General features: G+C 41.4%; 1 protein-coding gene across 2 annotated transcripts in view; it reads right to left on the reverse strand.

Annotated features, from left to right (window-relative positions):
- Positions 1-17,502, reverse strand: part of STXBP6 (syntaxin binding protein 6) — a 229,051-nt gene that overhangs the window by 146,935 nt on the left and 64,614 nt on the right. For both annotated transcript variants that reach the window (XM_015242004.3, XM_072962873.1), the window contains one exon: positions 16,726-16,914. In XM_015242004.3, coding sequence (XP_015097490.1) covers positions 16,726-16,879 — 154 coding nt within the window. In that variant the 5' untranslated portion in view covers positions 16,880-16,914. The remainder of the gene's footprint in view (positions 1-16,725; positions 16,915-17,502) is intronic.

Here is a 17,502-nt window from a genome sequence, read left to right on the forward strand (position 1 = left end):
TGGACATGTTTGCAGAGGTGGAACTCTCACCACCAGCAACTATGAGACATTCAACCCCAAGGGGCAAAGTGAGATGGAATCACAGCCCTTGATGGCAGCAAGACAAACCAAAGGCATGATGGGCAGTGGGTGGCTGTGGTGAGGAAATCAGGCTCTTCAAAGCACCGTGTATCTCAGCCTGCAGGTGCTTCAAGGATCTAGCCCCATTTCCCTAAGCAAGTTTTTCTCCCCAGAAACCAGTGCCGGGGCAGACAACCAGGAGACCACCACCACAGGAGAAGCACCTGCCGCTCAACAGCACCGCCCATGTGCCAGGAAACATGCCAGGTGCTTCACACATCTAACCTCCAATCTTCACAGCCACACCAAACACTCAGCTTTATTGCTGAGGAAACCAAGGCATAGAGAGGGGAAGACACTGGCTCAAGGTCACACAGCTGGTGTCAGTACAAGATTCAAACCCAAGCCTGTTCGACTGCAAAGCCCCAGCTCTTTCCTCCATCACATCAGGCAGCTGCTGGTTACTGAGCTCCCTGCACAGGCAAAAGCACAAGAGGAAGTTGAATTTTCAGCTGCAAAACAACTGAGTAATTGAACATGAAGAAAACGTCACCTACCAGGTATTTGGTCATGCGGGTCAGTAGAGTTAAGAGAAAAAAAAAAATCACTGAAACTTTGAAGAGACTGGAGTCACACAGAAAAGAACAAGCCCTCAGTAAGGAGTTCAGGACCACGTTACAGAGGGTGGTACACCCACCGTCGCAACTGCCCACCAGGATGAAGGGAATGGTACCTCCTTACGGGCACAGCTGAAACGCTGCTGATTAAGTCCTCAGAGGCTTTTTAAGCTTTTAATGGTAGAAGAAAATCCAAATGAATGGCATTAGTTTGCATAAAAATGAACATGGAGACAATAAAATGATAAACCAGAAAGGGTTTGCAGAGGTTTCCTTTGTATTCTGAGAGCCTGTTATCAAACCACAGGGAATTCAAGCTCTCCGGGGACTGGGCGCCCAGCTTAAAGCTGCGGCTGAGGGCAGACTTGCCGTGGCTGCCTGCAGGGGTTTAAGGCTCTCCACCAAAACAGTGATGTTGTGAGAAGAAAAAAACATTGACAGTATATCAGCTTAATTAAAAAAAAAAACTCACACTCAACGACGAGCAAGTATCTGTGGGCTTTGTTTTTGTAACATGATGATCAACCATACCTTCCAGAGAAGGTGGTGGAACTTAGCTCTGAACCGGGCCAGCACTCATGTCAAGCAGTAGTATAGCCACAAAGCAGTTAAAGGTGGGTCCCCCGTGTTCCTCCCTTGAATGTACTGCTGAAGGATTCAGTGTTTTCTCAGGGCTCTGGAGTTGCATTTAGCACGATTCTGTGTGTACACACACACTCACACAAGCACAATGATTAGCACGCTGTCAGCCAGCATTTATTGAGCAGCCTTTCCCTTCCACCAGTGTGGTGAAGACACAGAAGGTGCAGCAGGTGAACGGCTGTTATGGCAGCTGGAGTGGAAGAATTTGGAGGTGTGGTCCCTCTTTGTAGGGAGCCTTGCTTCTTGTTACAAGGTCTGATTTGTCCCCACTGTCTATGTGGAGGAACCATGTGGAGGAACATGGTTCACAGGGGTTAAGTGTGCTCTGTGGCTGTGGCTAGAAAGGGATCTGGCTGAGCTCCGAACAGAGCTGTCCCTGAGCCCAGCCATGCTCTCCCAGAGCACCAAACCTTTTGGCATATTTAATGACGTTAAGGATCATCCTGTCTCTTTGCTTTAAACTGAAACCTGTCACTCATGTGCTCTTCAGAAAAGATGGATACTTTCCATCTTCGGAGTGTGTAATTTAATACGAGCCAATGTGGCAGAGACAAAACTTGTGATCAGGCTCCTACTGTGTGTCAAGCCCCTTGGACTAGAAACTCTCTTCTGCCCCTCCCCCAGATTCCGATTCCTGTTGGAGGAAAGTGCAAAGTCACCGGCTGCTTTCCTGCCTTTTCTAGACCAGTCTCTAACGGATGACTGATGACTTAATCCTTGTCACCCGTAGAAGAACACTTTCAAATGTCAGATGAGGGTGATGAAGACAGTAACATTTATGAAGCACTTATTATACTCTGGGGCCAAACTAGGTGGTTTATATATATATATCATCTTATACAATTTTTAAGAAGTTCCCATAATAGTCCACCGGGATAGATATTTTTAATCACCATTTTACATAAGTGGGAACTGAGGCTCAGAAAGGCCAATAATTCTCTCGAGGTTACACAGCTAGTCCATAGAGAACCAAGACTGCAATCCCGATTTTTCTGTCTCCAAAGCCTTTTGCCCTTACGCAGGGTTACTTCTGGTCACTTTGATCCTAGAAACAGGATGAAACACAGATGGTGCACGCAGAACCATCACTTGATTAGCCATTCCTGGGCCCTGGCTTTTCTCCGCTTGTTACTGTGTGGGTGACAAAAGAAAGCCTATCAGAAGGGCTCCTGCAGCTTCTCACTGATACGGTGTACCTGACTTGTCAACATACACAGACAACTCTATCTTTTCAAGACCCATTAGAACTCAGGACAACGATGTTCTACAGAGCACCTCTCACAAAAGCAGAACTTGAAAGTTCTAACTGGACTCAATGTGGCTAGGCTAAAATTAGAGCAATTCAACTCATAAATCTAAGTAAATCATGCCAATCCAAATCTTGTTTTCAATACTGCACAGACCAAAGGATTTATGATAGTAACTACACTATATTATGCCAAATGCTGTATCCTCAAAAGACTTCAAGTACTGCCATCGTATTCCTGCCTCTAGGCAAAAATTAAACTGGTCACAGGGAAATTTAAACTCATGTCTGCAAAACTCTCCCCCTTGCTTGTGACCTGTAAGGTATTTCCAGTCCAGATTCAAAGAGCTCATTTTATGAGGAAGAAGGTTCCTTTCTTCTTCTGACCTCGACATTCACAAAGCTGTACTGTAGCTCAAAATAAAATTGGATTTTGGAAAGAAGCAAGTTTGAAATATTATGTAGAAAAATCTTGGCAACAAGAGCCCTATCATATCATAGCCTTAAAGCCAGAGAATTTTATCTGGAAGGCTGGCTAACTGTGATCTTAAAAAAAAAAAGAAAAGAAACCTACAAACACACTTTTTTGAAACTGAAGGAGGCATTTATAATCCTAAGTGCATGTGGTTAGTAAGTCGATTTATGAAAATGAGTGATGCAAGGCCCCTTAGTATCAAATTGCTTTTTTTCTGTAATACTCTTTGGTAAAATGCAAACCAACGGTGGCCAAATTAAATGAAATCAAAGTCCATTTCACAGCTGCCCTCTAAAATTCAAGGTAAAAACTGTCATCATGTAAAGGTTCCAGGCAAGAGTCCCTAAGTATTAATATTGAACAAATGAATGCTTCCAACAGAGACAAAAGGAAATAGGCACTAGCGAATAATGATCAAAACAGGACACCCACACGTTTATCCAGTGTGTGTATTAACCCCAGATTTCATTATCTGAGGTCTAAGATGGGTGATAGTTGTTGCTCAATAAATGCTCTCAGTGTTACTACCACCACCATCACCATCAGCCTCAGAGGGGTTGCTTCATTTTGCAAATACAAATGCTCTTGGGGAAGGTATTCAGATTATGTATCAGTCTGTAAAGTTTTCTGTAAATTATATTATTTCTCTCCTAATAAGTCAGAGCAGTCACTTGAAGGAATTGTGTTTTTAATAGTGTGGGTGAGGGAAGGGAGAGAGGGATTTCAGGCTGAGGGAACAGTGGTCACCGTGACAGGCTGCAGAGAGAGGCTCTGGGAGGCTCTTAGCACCTAAGAGGAGCTGAACAGGACACCTGAAGTGAGGAGCAATACAGAAAAGGGAACGGAGGGAAAAGACAATCTCTGAAATACATACTCAGGAAAAAAAAATCAAATGTAATCTCAGAGCTATGCTACTTCTACAGACAAAAGTGATACTTGAGGTAATTAGGTTTATTTATTCATTTATATTTGGAGGAGGTACTGGGGATTGAACCTAGGACCTCATGCATGCTAAGCACGCGCCCTACTCCTTGAGCTATACCCACCGCTCCAAAAGTGAACTCTTCATAGTTCCAAATTCCATGGAAAAGGGAGTATTGTGACTCGTGTTTATGAAAGATGTGGCAAATCTGAGTGTCTTTTGGAGACCTCATATTTGAATTTAAGTTCGAAAAATGAAGGGTGACAGAGCCATGCTGTTAAGTAAGTGGTCTCTACAACTCTTACATATGAAGTATAACTGACAAATAAAGAGAAATAATTACGTACAAAAAAGGAAATGCATGAACTCCAACAGAACTGCTCGTACGAGAAACAAGGACATTGCTCTATTAGCAAAGAACGAGGCTCCCCTGGATGAATCAATAAACATCAGGTCCAGAAAGGAAACGCAAGTTTCCCTTTTTCAAACAGTACAAAGGGCCAAGAAGCTTCAGAATTAAATCAACCAGGCCAGACCTGATGATAGTGTAGGAAAGGCAAAGTCACAGTTGTTTACTGCCAGTCCAAACCAAACCCAGTGCTAGAACTGAAACGGATACCTGTCTCAGCCAGATTTCAGGGTCCAAAAGGAGAGCTGCCATTTCCAACCACTAAGCGCTAAGCACTGAGACAGGCCCCTCCCCTGTGTTAGGACACTTAGTCCGCACAGCAGCTGGCTCTCTGCCTTCCAGAAAGCCGCGGAATCACTGGGGGCAGGGAGTGGGGCTGAGGGTGATTCCAAAAGGCAGTTACATGCTCACTGCTTTGTGCAACTACCTCTAAAGCCAGAGATTTCACAATAGTAGATTCCAGTCCACTGGCTAGAAGTTGTCATTACTGTAGCAAAAGCTTCCACCCCCCCCCCAGGATCTGGCTGGTGCTCTCTAACCATTTTTGTCTACGCATTTCTTCAGTAAAACAATTATGAGTATTATCCCAGTCCTGGGCATATATCTGGAAAAAACTCTAATTTGAAAAGATAAATGCACCCCAGTGTTCATAGCAGCACTGTTTACAATACATGACGTGGAAACAACTTACATGTCCATTGACAGATGACTGGATAAAGAAGTTGTGGTGTATATATATATACAATGGAATATTACTCGGCCATAAAAATAATAAAATAACGCCTTTTCCAGCAATATGAATGGACCCAGAGATCGTCATACTAAGTGAAGTAAGTCAGAAAGAGAAAGAAAAATACCATATGATATCACTTATATGCGGAATCTAAAAAAAAAGACACACACAAATGAACTTGTATACAAAACAGAGACAGACTCACAGACATAGAAAACAAACATGGTTACTGGGGGAAAGCAGGTGGGGAGGGATAAATTGGGAGTTTGAGATTTGCAGATACTAACTACTATATAAAAAATAGATAAACAACAAGGTCCTACTGTATAGCACAGGGAATTATATTCAATATCTTGTAATAGCCTACAATGAAAAAGAATATGAAAAGGAATATATATTTGTGTTTATGAATCACTATGCTGTACAAGAGTAATTAACACAACGTTGTAAACCAACTATGCTTCATTCAATAAAAAATCATGAGTATTAACTGCCAATCTACACATATTTGTCAGTTACAGATTTGGACTATAGCTCTATATATCATGGCGATTATAAAGAATACATGAAAGATATAAAGTTGAGAACAATTACATTTTAAATACATTTTCTAATATTTTCTTTTCCTAACCCAATGGGTCAGGCAGTACACCACATTTAAAGACAATGGCATTTTGGCCTTTCCCCTCAAAAATACTCTCCCTGGGCACTCTCCATTCTATGTGGCCCCAAGCCCTGGAAGAAGTGATGGAGAAGTGGGGTGAAGCTGCACACTTGGCTGTTTCAGATAACCCACACCCAACTTCTTACAATACCCAGGCCCTAGAAAAGACAGAGCCACTTCCTTGAATGGCAGCCGACAGGCTCTTCCTGGGAGTGAGTGGGACAGATCGCTCCTGCCTACTGGTGTGATAAGGAATGGCATGGAGATAGATCTTTAAATTCAGCTTAGCCTGTCTCTTTCTCATCTAACCCCGCTTCAACCAGAGTCAGTCCCAAGGTCAAAAACCAGCCCAGCAAGAAGATGTGGGCACATTTTCTTCCTTCCTTCCTTTGCCAGACTGTAGTGGTTCAGTGATGTCAGCCAAACCATCCAACCCCTCTGGGCTTCATTTTTCATGTAAACATGGGTATTCTATTTGAGAATGACTCAGGAGTCTCCTAGCTATAATAATCTAGAGTTCGAAAAGAAAATTCCTAAGAAGTTAATTTCCCTCATTTTATTTGCTCTGTAGGTTCAAATATTGGATCTGATATAATGTCAGATGTGAATCATTAATGAAATGCACTGACCTAGGGAAAAAAAAAGCATCATATGTTTGGCTGACATTTACCACTTCCTCCATTCCTCATCTAACACCAATAAAGAAGATGTCAAATGAATTAGTGTGTGAACCAGACCAAAGAGATGAGGCAAAGAGCCACCTCTTTGAAGGACCATGAGGGCTGACTCTAAGTAAGACACAAACCTTCTCTCTGAGAACACAGACATGTACATGCACACCATGCACACTGACATACACTTGCAAATGCACAGGAAAATCACACAATGACTTAACCCTATAGGGAGCAGGGACCAGATGTAACCTCAAAGAGAACTGGATCTAGAACTAGGTTAAATATCATGGAGATGACTAACCAGCTGTTAAGTACAGCAAGTCAATAGCATATTTTATTTTTAAGGACTCTGTCAGATGTGGGTTTTAAAATAAGCTCATTTTGGCCTGTGGCAGAGCACAGAACAGAGAACAGAGCACTGAGGTTCCAGCTGCTTCTACCACTTATGAGCAGCATGGAGGTTTCCTCTCACAAGTTATCGGTGTGTGCCTCAGTTTCCTCATCTGTAAGATGGGTATTTTTCTTAACAGCAAGCCCAAGTTCCTCATTTCTCACTGTGAAAATTAAAAAAACAAAATAGCCAGCAATAGACGAATGGTTAAATACTCTATGGTACTCAAGAAGCCATTAAAATTAACCTTATAAAAACTGTGAAAAAATTAAATACCTTGTTACCATGTAAATGAAAAAAGGCAAAATTGTACCTAGAATATAATAAAGGGGGTAGTATTAAAAACATCGAACCTAAAAAGCCAAAGTCATGATTTTTTCATGATTTTTCCCACTTTTTGTGGCACTTTACACTTTTGATAAAGAACACATTTAAATTTATAGGGAGAAGAACAGTTGAAAAATGCACGCATCCAAAAACAATTGATTCTTACCTAGCCACAAGGTAAAAAAAGGATTCTAACCAGAGGAAAGTATGTATAAAACTCGGCTTACTCATATTAACTGGAAAATCAAAGAGGGCAACTCTCAATTCTATTGCTTGCTCTTATGAAAATGGAAACTTAGATCTGCAGAATCAAGGGCTGGATACATTCCTGTCATCTCAAACCTACTTGCCAAGCTGCTGCAACTTCTCAGAACAGCATAATTTGTTAAACTGATACAAACATCAAAAGGTAGTTGGGCATGAGGTCTACAATCTAAGCTACATGGGAGCCATGTGTGGTGGATCAAAAATAATCTGTGATAAAAGGGTGTGTGGGGGGGGCAAGGGAGACAGTATGAATATCCTCGGAGAGATGTTTAATAAAAGTGGAGTTTCAATTTTTCCCTTGAAAGCCGACTTCAAGGAAATGTAGAACCGAAAATGATTACTGTGAGAAAAGAGCATTCAGGGCCAGTTTTGATACATTCAATGCTCATTAAACGATCATTTATTCCCCTGTAATATGAACTCCTTCTTCAGGAGATGCACTGGGGTACCTCAGCAATTTGAGATAACAGCTTCCCACTGCCGGTTACAATGGAAGCGTTTCTAAACTGCTCGCTTTTGATGACTCTTGTAGTCAGAATGAATCAGAGAGAAATCTACATTTTCTTCTTGGTAACTGGGCCGTTAGGTGCAATAAAAACTCCTGCTCCGAAACTTGATGAATTCCAAGGAAATTAAAAGACCACCCAGTAGCATTTTAGTACAAATAAGAGCAAAGAAAACCAAAAAACAAAGACAAACTCCACCACATTGCAGCTCACAGACTGGAGCTCCAGCCCAGAAAGCGAGCCCTAACCAGCAGCCTTAGCAGAAGTGAGATTTTGCCTGATTCCCCCTCCAGGCGCTTCATCTGTTCCACACGGGGACGAGGTGTCTACAACACGGGCCTGACCCTGTAGGGGCTGGCAGTCGGGGGAGGTAAACAGAAAGCAGACTGACAAGCACAACCCAGCCATGCTCACTGCCATCCTGGAGATGCCATGGGAGGCCAGAGAGAAAAGTGAACAAGGTCAGAGCACAGGAACTAACTGGTCATCTGGTCTCGTGCAACTTTGCTGTCCTCATGGTCATCTCTAGCTTCTTCTGGAAACTCTAGCATATGCTTTAGCATGACTGCAACTGGCATGGAAACATCGCTCATAATCGTTCTCTCTCTCAAGAGAGGGTAACAGGAAAGAGCTGAGCAAACAAGAACCTGATCTGGGCTGAAAGGCTGGGTCCATGGGCGTCTGTGCCTGCCTCTCCCACTTCTGCTGTTTGCTTACCAGCGCACTGGACTGACCCCAGGGAAGGCTTTGTTTTATTTTGTTTTCAACTTTCTTTTGATCCAGTGAAGATAGGTGTAGGAAAATAACATCTCCCATTTCAGGGACCAGAACTCAACTAAGCCAGTTCTAACTCCTCACAAAGGTGGATAAAAGGGCCTGAACACAAGGTCTTCGGCATCCAGTATACCCAACAATACGCAAATCCTCATGAGATCAGAGGGGAAGTCTTCAAACTCCCAGGAACAGAACAGCGTGGGATGCCCCATTCCAGTTTGGAGGTAGGGGGGATAACTTGGAACAGAGAATTAAGAGAAGCTAGGCTTAGAAATCAGGAGTCAGAACAATCTTGAGATCCCTTGCAGGTGCAGGACAGAGGAGGAACGTGAACTTGACAGGTAAAGGGGGAAAAGTGTGGAAGGGGAGGTGGGAAATGCCCAAGACAAATCTTTCATGTGATTCTGCCTCCCATGACATCAGTCACAGAAGCCTGTCACAGACACACATCAACGTGTTTTCTAAAAGCCGCAGATGAATCACCTTTATGTGGCAAGAACAGGTGGATATCCCATTTAATGACAAGAAAATAATGTTGCTCGTAAAGCCTTATATACACACATGCATAGTTCAGTTAATCGTCAAAATGCCCATGGGACAGAGATATTTCCATTACATAGATGAGAAAACGGAGGCTCAAAGACTTGAAAGACCTAGTACAGCCAGTATTTTACCCAGTGAGTCTTATGCCTCTGCCCGTGTTCCACATAGCTGGGCTGGAAAAACACAGGGAGCAATGGGGACTCCAAATTACTGACAAGTGGCCACAAATTACTGACTATGACTACAAATTACTGACAAATGAAACCCTGGTGATGTTTAACTCACAGTACAACAGCAAAGAGCACTAACATCTAAAAGTCAGGACATCACCACCACCAAGGAATGCATCTGCGAGGACTGAAACCCTGCCACTCACTCGGCTTCTGTTTAGGACGTCAGCTGGCTTCCCAGAGCCTTGCCGGCCTCATTCCAGGAGAAGAGCCGCCTTAGTTTGCAATCTCCCCGCCACCACGTGCTCTACCTTTGCAATTCGTCAAAACCAATCAAAACGAACAGAAGTGAATCAGCTGTGAAATTCCTGTTCTTCCCAGTGGGCTGTGTGGTGGGAGAGTGCACAGATGGAGTTTCCTTTTTAAATGAAATGTTTTGGCACCAGCTTCTGTGAAGAGTTTTCCCTTGTTTCCATCTGGTTTTAGTATTGGAACACATACACGAGAGCAGGGAGAAAGAAAATTCTGCTGCTGTGCTAAACCACTAGAAAAGCAGAAGTGGCCAACAACACATCCTCTAAATCCTTGGAGATTAAGATGCTTTGTGCAAGGAATGTTGTCACATTGTTTTTAAGGAAGTGGGAGTTTGGTGTCTCGGTCTGAGGCCTGGACGGAAGAAAAAAAATGCTTAAGTGTGCACACCTGGGAGTGAGAAGGACCCAGATATGAGTCTCAGCCTTATCATCATCCAGCTGCCTGACCCCGGGCAGTGTCCTTACCCCACTTTAAACCTCGGTTATTTCGTCTGTAAAAAGAAACTACAACAGACACTACATCCCAACGCTGTTGTGAGGATTAAAAGAGATAACACCTGTTTACAAACTGATGGTCCTGGGCAAGCCAGCTTACTTCTTTATGCTTGGTTTCCTCATCACAAAATGAGGACAGTACTATCATCTACCTCAGAACATCATTATAAGGATTAAATGAGTTAATATACATAAAGGGTATAGAACATTGACCAATACAAGAGCTCAATAGATACCATTACTACTGTTAGTATTATTACTGTTCCTAAGTCAAAGGGGGGCTGGTGCTGCCCTAAGGATATGGAGCACGAAGCATGTGATAGATGCACGGCAGGTGCTACACTGAAGGTCATTTACCAACAACACCCAGTGGCAAAATCTGCTGAAAACATTTCAGAAGAAAACCTTCTCTAACCCCAACTTCACCTAACTAAGGATATTGTTGTTGCAAATTTTTTCATATGTCTAAGCACATGTCACAAAAGAGCCAAATTCTCAATATTAAGTATAACATAAGATACTGTATAAAATAAAATAAATAAAGGATGTAGAAAGACTCATATAATCAAGACACTGGAAATAACTTTGCTTTATTGCATTGTCTTACAGAGCTACTTAAAGTTTTATGGCTAGATTTACATACCAAATCTCTATAATAAAGTGATAAAAGGCTCACCCTGATGTATGTTCCAAATGTAGGAGAGTTTATTATTCAATAACCTTGGAAATTATATAGAAGACACTAGAGATCAAAACTGTTCAATGTCTTTATCAATTCTGAAGAGTTCGGGAGAAATCTGCTCCTTAAAACATAGCCGTCTCTTCACCACACCCCTCTTGACTTATGTCAGAAAAAGTGGGGTGCTACAGCAGTACAAGTATGACCACTGGGGTTACAAGACTGTGTGGATTTCTGTCTGTCACTTCCAAAGTGGTGGCCCTGGAATATCACAACCTCTCTGATCAACAATGGTCCTTTCATCTGGGAAAAGAACATACTGCCTAATTGATAGGGATGTTGTGAGGGTTAACCGGATTAAAACATATAATAAAATATACATGGATGATTGTTATTTTCCTCTGCATTGAAAGATTGATATTTTCAGCAATATTTACTACTTCTGTAATAAAGAATAATAAATAAATATCATCCTTATAGGCATTTTGTATTTCTTCTTTCCCTGCTAATATCTTTGCATACCTGTGAGTTCAGTGTTGATTTCTTCATTTTTCTTGGATAAAAACTCTTGGAAAATTAACTCACCACTCCTGAATAAACCATTTCTATCAAGGTCAAATTTCATCAGTCTTGTATTCTTCTCTTCTCTTCTCTCTCTTCTAATATTTATAGACCTTGAGCTGAGATCCAGTCTGAATTAGAAAGCGGATAAAAAAGAATGTCTTTCTTATGCCAGATCACAGACAATTAACTGTGGTCACCCTAATTCCAGTAACAACCTACAAAGCATGTCCTCAAACCCTTGTAAATGTTCTGAGTGTCCATTTGGATTATTAACAAGCTGAATTTCTCCCTACATGATATGTATGAAATGAGATTGAAATTTGCTATAAAACCCTAGAACCTCAGAGCCCAAAGAAAGCTTTGAACCTGTCAACTGAATTGAAGAACTTGTCATTCTGAATACCAGAGAAATTCAGAGCTTTGGCCATGGCCAGTCAAGAAGAAAACGACTAAGAAGTCCCTCTTTCAATAGACTTGAGTATCAAAAATACATCATTATGTCAAGTATACCAATAAGACAAACCAAAGCATAACTCCTTGAGACAGTGAAGCTTCTCAACCTCAGCCTAAGCGTCTCCTGCATGATACTTTCAAGATGCGGGTGTGTTTCCCCCAACTCCTCGTGCTGCACTAGTAGGACCCAGGTGGGACCAGGCCACCTGTGAAGTTCTAGAGGTTATTCTAAGGAACACCTCAGACTGGCAACCACAGAGATAAAGAACAGTATTGCCAGGTTCTAGGCTCCTAATCTACATCATTACCTTCCATGGGGATCCATTTACATAAACGATTCCATCAAAGATCATTCAGAACTTTTTGTAATAAGAAAACTTGGCTCACTACAAATTTAAAATCATTTTGAAAAGACTAAGATTTCCTGTTTTAACAAAATATGGAAGAGAATGCCTTGATCACAGAAATTAAAGTTTCCTTCTATGGGGACAATGAGTAGCAGCCAAGGAAAGATTTTTATCCGTCTACGGACATGAAAGGTAGCATTACACATTCTGCATACAGAATTAAAACAGCATCAGGAAAATAGACTTTAAACATGAAATTGCAGAATGTTCAGCAGGTAACTGGCCTTGAATAATAAACTGATTTTAATTTCTTAGCATGATTCTAGTTTAGTTTCATAGACCCAGACAAGAGAGGGCAACCAACTGTAGAAACGACTGTGGGCAGAGCTTGCTGTACACTTTGAATGAGTTAACAGCTCTAAGCTATAAATAAAGTCTATACTATAACCAGGTATGTAGTAAGCCATACATTTAAAAAGCATCTTCCATTTAAGCATCTACTGGGTCTATACTTGGCAACATACCAGGTGCTAAAAGCAACTTAGAACCCACTGACACACAGACCAGATAGATGGAAGCACAGGTTTAATAACACACAGCTGCTCCTGTCTGAGGATTCAAAAGGCCATCTAGGATAACGTCTCATATCTATAAAGGAGAGAGCTAGCTTCTGTCCACCTTACCAGGCAGACGGAGATAAAAAGGTTAATAAACTCTTACAATCATCCCACAAGTGACTCTGTAAGACATTTTGTAAAATCAATTTTACCGTGATATGTGTACATATAATAGGATGCACCCATTTTAAGCATGTAGTTTGATGAGCTGTGGAAAATGTATACACCCCAGTTAACCATCACAATCAACACAGAGAATTTAGACCATTGCAAGAAATCTTCTCATGCTCCTTTGCAGTCAATCATAAACTCCACCCCCCGGAAATCACCAACGGGCTTTCTGTCACTATAGCCTAAGTTCTGTGCATTCTAAAATTTCCTATACACAGAATCATACAGCACGTAGTCTTTGCTGGGTTTTTTTCACCTACACAGCATAAGGCTTCTGAGATTCATCCTCGTTGCTGCATGTACTAGGAGTTCACTTCTTTTTATTGCCAGGTAGTATTCTACTGCACAGTTACAAAAATAATTTGCTTACTCACTCACATATAGCTGGACATCTGAGTTCTGATTTTTGATTATAAATAAGACTGTTAGGAACCTCTAAGTACATGTCATTATGTGGACATATGTTTTTGTTTCTTTTGGGTAAATGCCTAGGAACAGAGTTGTTGAGTCATATAAATGTATGTTTGACTTTATAAACAACTGTCAAATTGTTTACCAAACCGATTCTATCATTTTTACATTCCCACCAGCAAAGTATGAGAGCTCAAATTGCTCCACATGCTTGCAACCACTTGGTATTGTCGGTCTTTTTAATTTTGGCCATAGCTGAACAGAAAAGTGGAAACCAAGAATGCCAACCACAGAGGCATCTCTATATGACAGTAATTGCATGCAATTCAAAAAGCCAGTCAGGAAGCCCAATGAGAAAGACTCAGATTCTACCAAAGCTCCATGAATGAACTGGAGAGATTATTTCTTTCCTTACACAATTATAGCGAAATAACTCAAGAAAGATCTTATTTCCTTTGCTCCAGCAAATTTTGGATTTCTCCAGAGGATACACAACCCACTCTGAAAATAATAAGCCTTATGATCACAGGCCCCTACCTCTCAGACTAAAGATTCTGCCAGACACTGGTGGAAAAAAAACTCGCACAGAGAAACATTAGTAAAAGACATCAGATATATTAAAACACCCATGCTTATACACGCATATGTTGGCAAGCTTTTAAAGCTGATATTCCTCTTTTTTTAAAGAAAGAATTTAACTCTTTACGCTGTTTGGAAAGTGATTAAAAATTATTTGCAGGCATTGCCCTGATTTGGACACATTCTGTCTATTCAGAATGGATAGCTGGTTTTCATCAACCAAAACACAAGCGTTGAAGGGCTCAGACTCCCAGAAAGCAGAGGTGGTTGACGCGGATAGCAGGGAGAGCTGTCATTCCCGGGCTCTGCTTTCACATCACAGCCACCTGTGCGAGTTCAACTGCAAAGACTAAGTGGGACTGAACAGAAGACAAGGAAGAACTCAGAATCCAGCTTAGTCTTCTAATGAAGATGCCCGTCCATCCCTCTGCCAGGAATGCCCCCTGTACTCACACCAGCTCTTTCCAGACCCAGTGAGACCCCACTTTTCTTGCGGCTCTGGGTTCTCCCAAATCCTCCCAACACATGCTTTCACATCACTGTATTTTTCCTCTTTAACCTCTTCCCAGTTCATAATTATGTTTACTTTAGTGAGTAATGTATATACATGTACTGCTCCTTTCCCACCAAACAAGGTAAACTTCGTGAGTTTGTCTCCTAACTGACCCCCCAGCACCGCGAGCGCTCAGCACACTAAAAGTGCTTAAAAATATTTGAGTAATTAATAACTTGTTAATTAAAACAACACCTGACCAGAGATGGGACTGTTAGCCCTCTATGCTTCGTGTAAGTTAGAAAATAAAGGTGGCTGCTTCTTTCTCAATTATATAAAAGATCAAACTGCCAAAAACTTGGTGTCAAAGTTGCCTGGCTTTCCTCTGCCCTAGTTTCCGTTAAACCAGCTGCTTAAATGTCAGACCTCCTCTATCAACCTAACCCCTCGAAATTCAAATCTATGAAAAGGAAGAAGACTTTCAGAACAAAAGACTCTCCTCCATTAGAATGCAACCAAAAAAGCAATTATCATAGTTTCAGACTTTAAACCTGAAGGTCTGGGTAACTTGTGAAGAAAATGCAGTTATCCAACAAGTGCCAGGTCACTACCTCCCCTGGCAGGGCTGCGGTCATGCTATTTCAACGGCAGGAGGCAGTGAGAGGCCCCGCAACACTCTTGCAGACTTCATGATCAGAAGTAGGCTGACAAGAGCACGTGCCTCAAGGGCAAACAAAACCACCCTCTTTTTCAGTTTCAGGCAAAACTCTAGGGGCTTCTAGACCATCCACCTTTTCTGCAACTACCCATCTTCAAGAAATCTCAATTACACACTGAGAAAATAGAACGTAATAAAACTAGAATCACTATGTGTCCATGCTCGTCCTATGTTCAGCTCAGCCCAAACATAAAACAAAATTCACTTGAATGCATTCTGCTCATGACTGATGCAAGCAAAAACTCCAGAATTGACATTTTAAAATGTGAAAACACTTTTAAGACCTGAATCTCATTAAGAAAATATCAGGAAGGTATTTGGAAAGGTGATTTCCTTAGATATTTATTGCGCCCCTATTATGTGACAAGCACTGCCCAGCACACTAAAGGATTGGAAATGTCCAAAAATCACCAAATTTTATAACCTGAGAAAGAGAGACCAATATTTCAAAGTTAACTCTCTCACACTCGTTTAGATAAAAACTTTCTTCCAACCACTTAAAAGGCCTTCTTACTGAAGGGCTATGTTCTCATCTCATTTTAAACTAAGACACAGTCTTATTGTCATCTTTGTATATTCTTTCTAGAAAAATGTTATCTCTACCCTGAAATAAATTCTAATAAGCTTAAATGATCAGAGGCTTAATTCTTTAAAAAAGCTAAAAGTGGGTCCAAAAATAAAGTTGTATTCCCAAGCCACAATTGAAGAAAATTGGGAAAAAGATGCATTAGGGTAAGCGTAATTCTTCCAGTGCCCAGTTACAAGAAATATCAGAAACATTACAAAACCCCAGGTGCTCAGATTAGCATCACCCACAACTCTACGGAAAACTTATCCAAATTTTATCTCAAAACACTTGGTATGAATCCACAGGGAAGCCCACAGATCTCCTACAAACACAAACAGAAAGAGAAAAAAAAAATAATCCCACAAAATTCTAAGCGTAATAGAACAGATGCCTCTTTCTGACAAGGAACAGCTGTCAGGCAAAGCTGTGATTTACGAGCTGGGTCTACTTGCTCACATTCCATAACGTGTCAATATTTATCTTGAGACAAACTATTACTGATTATTGGCAACTGTGAAGAGAAAGAAAAGTCCATGGAACTCAGGCTGCTAGTAGTAACAATTATGCAAACTCCAGGAGCAGTTCTGAAACAAAAATCTCAGAGGAGAGCCCGTTTTGTGTCGGGGCCCTGATGAAGGAAAAGGATGGACAAAGCTTTACAGAAGCTCTTAATGAAACAGAAAACACATTACAATTGAATTTCATTACCTCTTCAGACAAGGCAACCTCAAAAGCCGAGGTGGCACGAGTAAATACAGATCAGAGAAGGCAACAGAGAACGGGAGATGGGTGGAGGTCGCATCCAAACCTGAGGATACATCCCTCCTGGATATCTTAGCATTAACTGCTTTACAACAGAAGCTGTTTCAGTAATATTCACATCTGATTTTCATTACCTGATAGGCAGATGTACGTTAAATATTCGCCTTGACCCCCAGTTGCCAAGAAAGGAATCTTTTTCTTTGTCCTCCTCTTGACTTGGACAGCTCCCAGCATCCTTTCATCCAGCGGAGCAAAAATTTCCTTGCTGATGGCAGATTTGGCGCTCATTGTAGACCAAGGGAGCAGAGCACTCAGGGAGTTTTCTAGAGAAGAACAAGCAAAGGCAGGTTGAAACCGGCAATATTGTCAGGGGCCATGTAAGAATGAGCACCAAGTCGATTTGCAGGTGAAGAAAATTTTCAATTGGTGGTTTAACCTCTCACTTGCTTGAAATGTAACAGAGAATCATTAAAAGCAAGAGCTTCACATAGATAATAATGGTGAAAAAAGTACTGACAGAAATGGAATTCAGATTTCCTCGCTGAAAATGACAAACGCCATGTAAGATGAGCAGCACAAAATGGGATCTGGAAGACAGGCCAGTCTCTGACCCACCTGCACCTGACTGTAACTGACAAGTGGTACCCACCCCATTCCCATCCTGTAAGGACCACGATTTCAAATCTCCAGCCGAGAGGTCTTCCCACTGTCTAACCATCTTCCAGGTCAAGAGGTTCCTTAGGTAACTTCAAAATCTCCTTTAACTCTAACGTAAACCCATTTCCCTAATTCTATTCATAGCAGAAATAATTATATCATCTTCTACATGATAAGTATACATGCAACAGAAGACCATTAACTTAATCACCCTTCAGCTGCTTTGGAGCAGGCTAAGAAATTAATTCTTTTTC

Source organism: Vicugna pacos, chromosome 6 (genome assembly GCF_048564905.1).
Source record: "Vicugna pacos chromosome 6, VicPac4, whole genome shotgun sequence".
In the NCBI taxonomy this organism is placed as follows: Eukaryota; Metazoa; Chordata; class Mammalia; order Artiodactyla; family Camelidae; genus Vicugna; species Vicugna pacos.